Here is a 10,308-nt window from a genome sequence, read left to right as displayed (position 1 = left end):
TTGATAAAAGAAATTATTAAGCACATAAAAGCAAATTTTATTTTAGCAAAGATTAATAAATTAAAATATTGTTCTAATTTTAACTGTACAATTATAGATAACTAAATAATAATTAATTAATAGTAATTAATGTGATGTGATGATTATTAAAATTATTCATCATAAATCGATTCCCAATTTTCAACAATGTCAAAATTAGCTGCAGGTTCTACTTTTTGTTGTTGTTCCTTATTATTATTATCACTACTTCCAATAACAGTGTTTCGAGCAGATGATGTACTATTTGATACATTGGCCAATATATCAAAAGGATTATTATTTGCTATTACTGAAGGAATTCTAAAATCATATTCAACCCTTTTATATCCATCAAAGTTGTTTAAAATTTTCCCTCTTTCACGCCAAACTACTTCATATTTAGAATTTACCCAACATAATTCTACCCATGATGCTATTCCTTTCACAACTATAAGGTCTTTAAATAAAAGTTTTAGCTTCGCTAATAAGCTTTCCAATTCATCCATATGCATAGAACCAACTAAAGGTAAGACAGTCATATCACTATCCGATACCCGTTTAATTTGAAATTTGTTCCTTCCCATTAATGGTTCTATAATCTTATGGAGTTCTTCTATTGTCATTCCAGGTTGTATTTCTGATAAATAAATCGCATTAAATGGTTGTTTTTGTTTGCGCACTAATTGTTCAGGTGCCGTAGATGATGTTGCGGAAGAGGTTGAGTTACTGCTATTTGATTTATTATAATTAATATACGCTTGTGAAAGAAGAATAGGTGGAATTATGGTATCAGCCTTCTTTTTCACAACGATGCTTCTCTTAGGTTCAACATCAATACTCTCTGATGATAATCGATAATGAGCACATAATATATGGACAAACTTGCGATGGGGTGGCTTCATCGGTGGAAAGTTCAAAGTAGGTTTTTGTGACTTCATAATAAACTCTTCCAAAGTTGTTTCAATGTTTTTAGCCCAATCTTTGTGAACAGCAAAATATTTAAATAGATCCTCTTCATATTCTGGAATGGCTTTAGCAAAAGGTCTAATAAATAAATAAATAATTAATTAATATATTCATACATATTCAATTTAAACTTGAGAAACTAAAATATGGTTAATAAACTTTTACATACCCATCACCTACACGATCAGTAATCTCTAAGGCATTTGCTAATTTACGATTTCTTTCAGCCAAAGCACAAAAATCATTACATTGTAATCGTCGATCTCCCATTTTTAGAGCATTTTCCATTGTGGCACCACAAGTTACATTTTGTGAAAGATGACCACATGCGCAATTAATAGTAATTTTGGTTTGACATGGTGTATCTTCGGGACATTTTGCTGGAGCATGACATTGAACAGCACAAGGATGATCGCAAGGTTTACGTGGTTTTCCACAAATTTGAGTACATTGATTTGAAGTATTTGCTAAACAATCCCCTAAATGACATGTTCGTTTACAACGATGACCTCCGCAACTAACTGGTAGATCACATACTTGTCCGCAGCTTACATTTGTTTGATGACAAGGTACGTTTTTAACGGTAGATTTACCACACGTACATTTTTTGTCAACCAAGTAAGGACAAGGTGGACAAGGTTCATCATCATTATGACAAGGATGTTTTATACCTGGATGACCACAATTTCGAGACCTAATACAATCAAAAGTACATGGTGGAACTTTTTCTCCACATTGAATTGGTGGAAAAATTTTTGTACGACCACAATGACAAGTTAATTCTTCAAATGATGCCTCCAAACAACGCATACAGTAACTTCTATGGCATAATAATTGACAATAATGACGGCCACATTGTAATTTTTTTCCACAGATTAAAGTACAACGATGATTCTCATCATCATCGTCCTGTTGAGTGACCCGTTTTTTAGATGGTTTGGTTTTATTCGCAGAAGGACAACATCGAGTATTACACTGATGTCTTCCACAATTCCTATTTCCAGTACAAATTTTATCACAAGTAGGTGGTTCACCAGTCTTACCAACTACTTCAGAACAAATACGTTCATATTCCGTGCTTCCACAACGACATTTGACGCGTATGCTTAAAGTACAAGGTTTACAATCATCATGATGACATGATTCTTGACATTCATGACCACAAGGAAGTAATTTCTTGCATATGTTATCACAAAGTGGTATTTCCTCAGTACAGGATAATCTTTCATGGCCAAGTAAAGTAACTATGCTTTCAGCACCACAAGGACATGTTTTCACTCTTGAAGGGTCTAATGGGCAAGGCTCTGGCTCACCAGTAACTGGATGACATTCTTTCTTACAAGAATGATGCCCACATTCCAACAATCTGTCGCAAGAATTATTACATGAAAAAAGACCAGTCCAAACATTAGATTCGTTATTAAACTCTTCACAACAGCGAATAGGTATTCCATCTCCGCATTCTGCTTTCCGTTCTGTTTTTCCACAATAACATTTCTGCATTTCATTTATATTACATCTAGGACACGCCCCATCATGACATTCTTTTTCACAGTAATGTTTACCACAACTTAGTAATTGGCCACATGTTTCTCCACAAGATTTGCCGATACCATAATTAGCATCAATACATCTAAGCTGAAAAGTTTCACGGCCACAGTAACAATGCTGAATAGGTGCCATAGCGGAACATGGAGGACAAGGCCCAGGATGACATAACCTAATTTATATAAATTACGGAACGTTAATATCTGAATAATTAAAACCAAATGAATGATGATTAAAAAAGAAATAAACATACAATGTACAATTATGAGGACAATCACGTTTTTTTCCACAGACATTTCCACAGCTATGAGGAGTAAGATATCGATTATTAAGTGGATTTTCTACATTGCCTATAATAAATTTTAGTAAATATTGTTATTGATCAAGATAAAAGTATGTAATATTACATTTCAATCAAATAATAACTTACCACAAAAGCATTTGTATTTTTCCGGAATAACGTCAGAAATATTCTGACAACCTGGACAACGCCATGTTTCAGTGGTTCTAGAGCCATTGGATGACTTTCTTGCCCATTTTTGAGTACAATTAAGATGAAAAACAGCCCAACAAACTCCACAAGACCAAGTTCTGTTGCCAGGACGTATATTTTCACAGCAAATCATACATTCGTATGTTGAAGTTGATAAACCATGCGTGATTGACGTAAGTACATCTTTGATTTCTTCAGGTGAAAGTTTTGCCATCGATGATTTCATTGGTCGCGGATGTGAATTTCTTTGATCTGTTGATGTTGATGATGATGTTGTTGTAGTTTTCCCTTTTGGATCAGTTTCGTCAATTTTAGATTCATTATTATTCCTATCAGATGATCGAGAATTTCTAGTTGAAGCAGCATTATTATGATTTAAATTACTTTGATTTTGAATTTCATCTGGAATTGTACGTGCTACTCCTTTTGATCGATCAGATCTATTATTACGATGATATGATGATGAACCATAACCGCTATAATGTTCTCTTTCTTGGTCCCGATTTTCATTTTGTGAACTATCTATCGTTGAAGTGTTTTGATTATTTTGAACGTTATTATTGTTATTATTGTTCGTATTATTATGAAAATTAGAATTATTATTTCGATATTGATTCCTATGATGAAAACGATTTCTATTATACCCCCTACCACCCCCACTAACACTTTCACCTCTTTCCGAAGTATTATTATCAACATTATCATCAATATTATTATCACTCATTGGTTGTGATTGTGATCTTTGTGAAATTCTCTGTGTTCCCCCTCTATTACGTCTTGGTGTTGAATCATTTCGATTAGGTATCGAATGCGTATCACTACTTGATGAATTATTTGTTTGTGGTGAAGAATTTGTAGGTATAGTTTCTTGATTAGAAGAATTATGTGGTCTATAATCATAAGAACCACCTCTACCACGACCTCTACCACGACCGCCACGACCGCGACCACGACCACGACCACGACTACGATTTCCACTGTAACTTTCCCTTGATCCAGTATGATTCTCAGATGCGGTAGTCGAATTATTACCATCATTTATGGTAGTGATAGAAGAAACTTGAGACGTAGCATTAGTTTGTTCAATGGAAGACATATTTACAAAATTATGGTTGATTGATTTATTTAAGATGATATTGGGTTCTCTTCCTCTTGTTTTTTAGTTTATTTATTTGTAAAATAAAAGGATTTTTTAAGAAAACCGAACCAGCGAGAGTGCTGTGCAAAAAAAAAAATTCATGGATTATTTATAGACAATATTAATAATGTTGCAGATCATTCCCATCCTGTAATGATTAAAAAGTTTTTTTGAAATGGTAATAGTCTAACTGGCAAACTGCGCCTATTGTCACTGCGCATTACAACTGCGGATACTCCGGAACTGCGGAGCATGCGCACTTTAATTACAAATACAACTATGTATGTATAAAATTATTACATGTATGTACAATAAATTAAAAATCAGTCAATTTTTGACACTTATTTCTTTTTTTTTTATAAAAAAAAAATAAATAAATAAAAAAAGTAATATACAAAAATATTAAATATATGCCATTTAAATATTCTAACAAAGGAAAATGTGAACAAATTAATAATTGAATGTATAAATAAAAACTAAAATAATATATATTTAATTTAACACTTACTTTTTTAAATAAGAAGCGACGAATTTCTTCTTCTTCGTCATAATCTTCAAACTCTATCAAATCTTGTCCGCTAAATGCATACACAACGTTAGATAAGCGGAATTCGTCAAGTACATCCAATGCCGTTTCATTCGGTAACGGCACTTTTACGGGTATTTGATCATTTAGAATTATAGAACGTGAACCTCTTAAATCCGTTTGAACATAAGCATCTTCATACTTGGTTTCCTCAATATCTGATAAATCTGATTGAGAAGAAACTTCAGACTCGGATTCTGTTTTAGGCGTAAATGTATAATTCAACCCTGTTTGCGTTATTGGAGAATCAGCTTTTGGGATACGCGACAATATTTGCTGTATTTTATATTGAAGACTCGTTTCAGGTTCTTGGAGTGTCACTTTGTCTGAACCATTTGCAAGTGGGTTATCATCGCTTTCATTGCTTATCTCTTCATAACTTTGATATTGCGCACTTGCTTCAGATTTCTCCTGAATTATAGTATTAGGTGCATTCGCGAGAGGATTTTCATCACTCTCTTGATACAGTGACTCCTCTATCTCTTCGTAACTTATCTCTTCATAATCTGATTGTAAACTTGCTTCAGGCTCATGAATATTTGATTGAAGTACTACTTCATTGAACTTCTCTTGATTTACAGTTTCGGTTTTTAACTCCATATAATCTTCAGGTCTCGCACCAGGTTCATAAGAATTTGATTGAAGAACCTCCTCATGAAACTTCTCTTGATTAGGTCTCACGCTTGCATCGCTTGCATCAGGTTCATGAGAATTTGATTGAAGTACTTCTTCATGAGACTTCTCTTGATCGGTTAGTAATTCCGTTGAATCATTGGATCTCAAATTTGCATCAGGCTCATGAGAATCTGAGTGAAATATTTCTTCATGAGACTTCTCTTGATTCACGGGTTCGGTTTTTATTTCTGTGGAATCATTAAGTCTCATACTTGCATCTTCTTGAGATAATATTTCTGATTCTTTGATTTTAACAACATCTTGCTCTTGACGTGATTCTTGTAAATATTTAATCGTAAAATCACTTTCTTCTTGAAGTGAAGCGAATGAAGTTTCTAAAGATTTGTTTATAGGTCCGTGTTCTCCAATTTTTTCTTGAAAAGGTACCCGTGAAATTTCAGTCAGATTGTCATCTTTTTCTGTACTTGTGGTTGAATTATTGAATTCTTCCTCAAGTACGAAGATAAATTCGGTTTTGCCGTCTATATTTGATGTTTTTACATTATTTTTACTGTTGGTATAATACCAGGATAAACAAGCCATAAGAACAACTGTGACGAGAGTAATGAGGATGACGGATATTTTATTCAAATCGCTAATTGATAAATTATTTATATTAATTAGATATGTTTTATAAGAATAAAAAAAACAAAAAAATAAGTCGTGTTTTATAGTGAATTAAAATAAAAATTTTTAATAACCTGTCATTCGTAATTACTCGAAGTATATGATTTGAATATTTTAAAAAACCATTAAAGTAGTTATTCATGATTATGAGATATATATGGTCCGAACTTTCTAAAAAACTATCCAGATAGTCGTCCAGTATAAGTTTCGAACTTTCAAAAAATTCATTTATATATTTCGAGTATGTATCATAAGCCAAAGAAAAGTGATTCATGGTGGTTATATTGTTATTCATGAAAAGAAAGAGATGCTATAAACATTAATAAAATAATTGAGATCAAAAGCTAATAAATTTGTATAATTTTCGCTACGAGAAGGAAAACCACAATTCGATAACCGGTATTACAGGTGATTAATCCGAGAGATTTAAGACCGTAGAACTTTCAATATAACGACTACATAATAATAATAATAATAATAAAAATTGAACGAAAAAAAGTCATTAAACCAAGTTACGAACGAACAGAGTTTAAAATTTAAAAAGCAATAATGACAAGAAAATATTACAGTACATTAATTTTAGACTTAAAAAAAAAAAAGATAAGTGATGGGGATAATGGATAAGTTATGATAAGAATTATGAATGTAGATCGATGATTTGCAGATTTTTCCATGGGTGTACCGTGTTACTCGTATATAAAGGGTTTTTCCGAAATACTTTTTTTTTTTGCTTTTTATTTCTTTTGTTCCATTTATCTCTTTTATCTTTAATCTCTTTTTATCTCTTTATCTTTCCTTTTTTTCTCTCTTCAAGTTATAGATATATAAAAAAAGCAAATTTAAAAAAAGAAAAGTGCCATTATAATTATATTAAAAGATATATCTAATATGTTATCTCTTTATGAAACAGATGATATATTTATTTATTGATAGTCTTTTGTTATAATGGACCTTTTCTTTTTTTTTTGATAAGAAAAATCTCTTGTTACCCTGAAAAGGCAAAAAATGTTTAATAATTATTATAAAAAGGATTTAAACAAGATTTAAAATTGGATGAAGCCTAATTGAATACCAATTTTTAGTTATAGTTACCAATCGGATTTATACCTGATTGAACAGTGCACAACCTTGATGACTTTTGTTATAAATTGATTAATTGTGTAAAATAATTGGCTTATTATTTGGTTGTTAAAACTGCAAATTCACATGATAATCATGTGATTTATGTGATTTATCAGATGATATTTTTTTTTCTTTCGAAAAAAAAGTCACTCATTCTTATCTTTTACTTATATACTTATGCATTCAACACTTTGTCTTTTCGCAAAAAAACAGTTAACACAACATTTAAGAAGAGGTTTATTAGGTGGTACTCGAGCAAAGTACTTTTACCCCATTAAAGAGCCCAAACTAACCCTTCCTTCACCACCGAAACTAAAAACCGAGAAAGTGAAAGAAACCGTACCTTGGAATACCCAGGCGACATATAAACAAGCATTAAAAGGTTTATATGGAGGCAAACATATACAATTTGGTAATAAAATAAGTGAATTTGGTAATAAGTCAAGAAGAACATGGAAACCAAATGTACAAAAAGTTAAATTATATTCTGAAGCGTTAAACGAGCGAATAACGATTAAAAGTACACCTGCAGCTCTTAAATATATCGATCGGAAAGGTGGATTGGATAGATATATTATGTCCATGAAAGACAATGAATTAGGTAAAAAAATGTATGATTTAAAATATAAAATTAAAAGTAAATTAGCTGATCTTGATAGAGAACGATTAGCTAAACCTGGTGTTACGATGAATGGGGGTGAAAGAGAGATAGATGTGAGCCAAGTAGAGCAATAATCAACATCCATTTTACTATAATGGGTTATACTGTTTATCTGGTTTAATGAGCTTCATATGATTTAGTCTCAACTTTTTGTTGTATCAAAAAGCTTACGTTTGATAAAGTCATTCTAATTTGAAACGTGTGGAAAATCGATCGGATTAATTTTATGGAAAAATTTTTAATCTTGACCAGATTTACATCCGGTGTATGTAACTCATATTAATTAGTTAAAATATACTAAATATACTGTAATACTTTATTTTTTTTTGACAAAGGATAGGATGAACTAATAATAAATTTCCCCTTAATTACTCCCTTAAATACAATAATAATTTTGACGTAAATATCTTCACTGAAAGAAAAAAAAAACCTTTAATTACAAAGAAAAAAAATTTTGGGGGTAAAAATTCTAATCCAATATATATAATTACACTAATAATACATATCAACCTAAAAATGTCCAAATAAAGTCCCATTGATTGATAAAAGAACAAAAAAAGAAACATTATAAAGTTATAATTACATTATTCAACATGATTATATGATTATATGATTATATGATTTTTTTTTTTATAAAAAATAATTTTTTTTGTAATATGTAATTTGTAATATACTTGATTCATCAACATCAAATTATAATAATAATAGAGGCTATATAATATAATATTAATAAAATATATTATTAACGTGCTCTTCAATATTTCATTTCAAGGAGTACTATGACTAGCATATTCTAATATAGGAGCACCAACTTCTTTAATTTCTGGAATAGTACATTTAAGATCGAATGCTTTAGAAAGGACAATCTTAAAAATTTTTTGTACATTAATTGAATGTGAAGTAGAGCAATAAATCAATGGAGCCTTCATTGCACGAGAAAATCGACGTGCTTGTTTTGTAATTTCTTCTTGTTCTTCCTTTGGAAAATTTGCAAATTGATCATATTTTGTTCCAATTAAAAATGGGATCGCGGTCTACATAACGTTTTATAAATTAACAAATTTTTTCAAAGAATTTTTCTTATAATAAAAAAGGGGGAAATCATACTTTATTAAAACCTCTCGCTTGTCGGTACCATTCTTTAATACTGTTTAGAGTGGATTTCCGCGATAAATCAAACATAAAAAGAATAGCGACAGCATCATTGCATACTAAAGGCAACATGTTTACAAATTCTCGCTGACCTATTAAAAATTAATAAATAAATAAATAAATAAATAAATTTTTCGTGTATAAAGAAAAAGAATCACAATCCCACGATTGATTTCTCACGTATATTTAATATATATAAGTGAAAGACATACCGCCAAGATCCCATATACTGAAAGTTATTTCCGTGTTTCTTATAGAAATAGTTTTTTCCATAAAATTAACACCTGAAAAACAAATATAACGAAAGAATAAATAAATATAAATCATAATACACCAATTTTCTTTTTGAGAATTTTATAATTACCTAATGTTTGAATGTAGTCTTCATCAAATGAACCTTCTACATATTTGACCATTAAGCTTGTTTTACCAATTTGCGAATCGCCTACCATGCCAACTTTAATGACAACACTAGGAGATAAAAATTAAAATAAGTTAAATTTTCACTTACGTCAGGAAAAAAATGAGAAGGAAAATAGAAATATTTTTAGTACTTATTTCTTTTAACTGTTTCGCCACCACTTTCACTACTCGACGACATTATTACTTTTTTTCGCAAAAAAAAAAAAAAGATACAGGTTTGAAAAGTTCAGAATATAAGTGCAATAAATATCAATAAATATCCAAAAATAGTATATTTATACACGTGGGAAATATTAAATAAGAGTATTAGAACATGAAACTAAATAAACAACCGTGCTTTGAGTGTTGTGTTAATATATTATTTCTTCCCAAATTAGAGAGGTAATATATTCGTAAAAGGCAAAAACAGCCCAAGAAGCATCAAAAAATAAAATGAAATAAAATAAAATAAATGAAATATACCAAAACAAATTAAAAATATGGTATTATAAGTTAAATAGAAAATACATGATATTTATATTTTTTTTTGATTTCTTATTTTATTCACGAAAAAAATTTTGTCTAAGAATTGTCTAAATATTCTTACTCACTTTTTTTTAAAAAAAATTAATTATTATATAAGAATCTCTATCGGAAAAAATATTTTTTTTTTTTTTTAAGGGGGGTAAAAAGAAGTCACGCTAAAGAGTAAAGAAAAATTAGACAACCAGTTTCGAACTGGAGGCTAATAACAAATAAGTAATTAATTGAATTCTTCTAAATAAAAATATATATTTGGACGTGACGACAGTGACGTGTTTTTAAGGGGTAATTTCTCCATATTGGCAGATATATTGTTTTATTTATAAGATGAACCTGCATAAAACGTAAATTTCCTTTCTTTACTGGTGCAAAAAGTT

The 10,308-nt window shown here is 30.2% G+C and overlaps 4 protein-coding genes across 4 annotated transcripts; 1 reads left to right on the top strand and 3 right to left on the bottom strand.

The window, feature by feature from the left end:
* Nucleotides 1-4,121, bottom strand: OCT59_018571 (uncharacterized protein; the record flags this gene model as incomplete). Its single annotated transcript, XM_025309473.2, has 4 exons — nucleotides 1-1,062; nucleotides 1,154-2,704; nucleotides 2,786-2,882; nucleotides 2,963-4,121. The coding sequence occupies 4 exons, from the start codon at nucleotides 4,119-4,121 to the stop codon at nucleotides 153-155; spliced, it is 3,717 nt and encodes a 1,238-aa protein (XP_025172534.2). The 3' UTR covers nucleotides 1-152.
* A 228-nt stretch (nucleotides 4,122-4,349) lies between these two features.
* OCT59_018570 (uncharacterized protein) lies at nucleotides 4,350-6,638 on the bottom strand. The gene is made up of 3 exons (XM_066148860.1): nucleotides 6,126-6,638; nucleotides 4,672-6,019; nucleotides 4,350-4,589 (listed from the first exon to the last, which is right to left on the bottom strand). Exons 1-3 carry the CDS (start codon nucleotides 6,344-6,346, stop codon nucleotides 4,581-4,583), a joined length of 1,578 nt encoding a protein of 525 aa, XP_066004747.1. The 5' UTR covers nucleotides 6,347-6,638; the 3' UTR covers nucleotides 4,350-4,580.
* A 672-nt stretch (nucleotides 6,639-7,310) lies between these two features.
* Nucleotides 7,311-8,378, top strand: OCT59_018569 (mitochondrial 54S ribosomal protein bL28m). The gene has a single exon (XM_025319969.2). It carries the CDS (start codon nucleotides 7,351-7,353, stop codon nucleotides 7,906-7,908), a length of 558 nt encoding a protein of 185 aa, XP_025172532.2. The 5' UTR covers nucleotides 7,311-7,350; the 3' UTR covers nucleotides 7,909-8,378.
* Nucleotides 8,245-9,972, bottom strand: OCT59_018568 (septum-promoting GTP-binding protein 1). Its single transcript, XM_066148858.1, has 5 exons — nucleotides 9,541-9,972; nucleotides 9,351-9,457; nucleotides 9,199-9,270; nucleotides 8,942-9,078; nucleotides 8,245-8,868 (listed from the first exon to the last, which is right to left on the bottom strand). Exons 1-5 carry the CDS (start codon nucleotides 9,585-9,587, stop codon nucleotides 8,602-8,604), a joined length of 630 nt encoding a protein of 209 aa, XP_066004746.1. The 5' UTR covers nucleotides 9,588-9,972; the 3' UTR covers nucleotides 8,245-8,601.
* Nucleotides 9,973-10,308: the final 336 nt, after the last annotated feature.

Source organism: Rhizophagus irregularis, chromosome 27, assembly GCF_026210795.1.
Source record: "Rhizophagus irregularis chromosome 27, complete sequence".
NCBI lineage: Eukaryota > Fungi > Glomeromycota > Glomeromycetes > Glomerales > Glomeraceae > Rhizophagus > Rhizophagus irregularis.
This window is presented reverse-complemented; position numbering and strand designations above follow the sequence as displayed.

What these genes read in the sequence shown, in the direction of transcription:
- OCT59_018570 (XM_066148860.1), bottom strand. Translation starts at nt 6,346, where the DNA reads ATGAATAACAATATAACCACCATGAATCACTTTTCTTTGGCTTATGAT. An exon ending in CGAGTAATTACGAATGACAG is followed by an intron (nt 6,020 to 6,125) that starts GTTATTAAAAAT and finishes TTTATCAATTAG; the next exon opens with CGATTTGAATAAAATATCCG.
- OCT59_018569 (XM_025319969.2), top strand. Translation starts at nt 7,351, where the DNA reads ATGCATTCAACACTTTGTCTTTTCGCAAAAAAACAGTTAACACAACAT.
- OCT59_018568 (XM_066148858.1), bottom strand. Translation starts at nt 9,587, where the DNA reads ATGTCGTCGAGTAGTGAAAGTGGTGGCGAAACAGTTAAAAGAAATAA. An exon ending in AGACTACATTCAAACATTAG is followed by an intron (nt 9,271 to 9,350) that starts GTAATTATAAAA and finishes TTTGTTTTTCAG; the next exon opens with GTGTTAATTTTATGGAAAAA. An exon ending in AAGCGAGAGGTTTTAATAAA is followed by an intron (nt 8,869 to 8,941) that starts GTATGATTTCCC and finishes AACGTTATGTAG; the next exon opens with ACCGCGATCCCATTTTTAAT.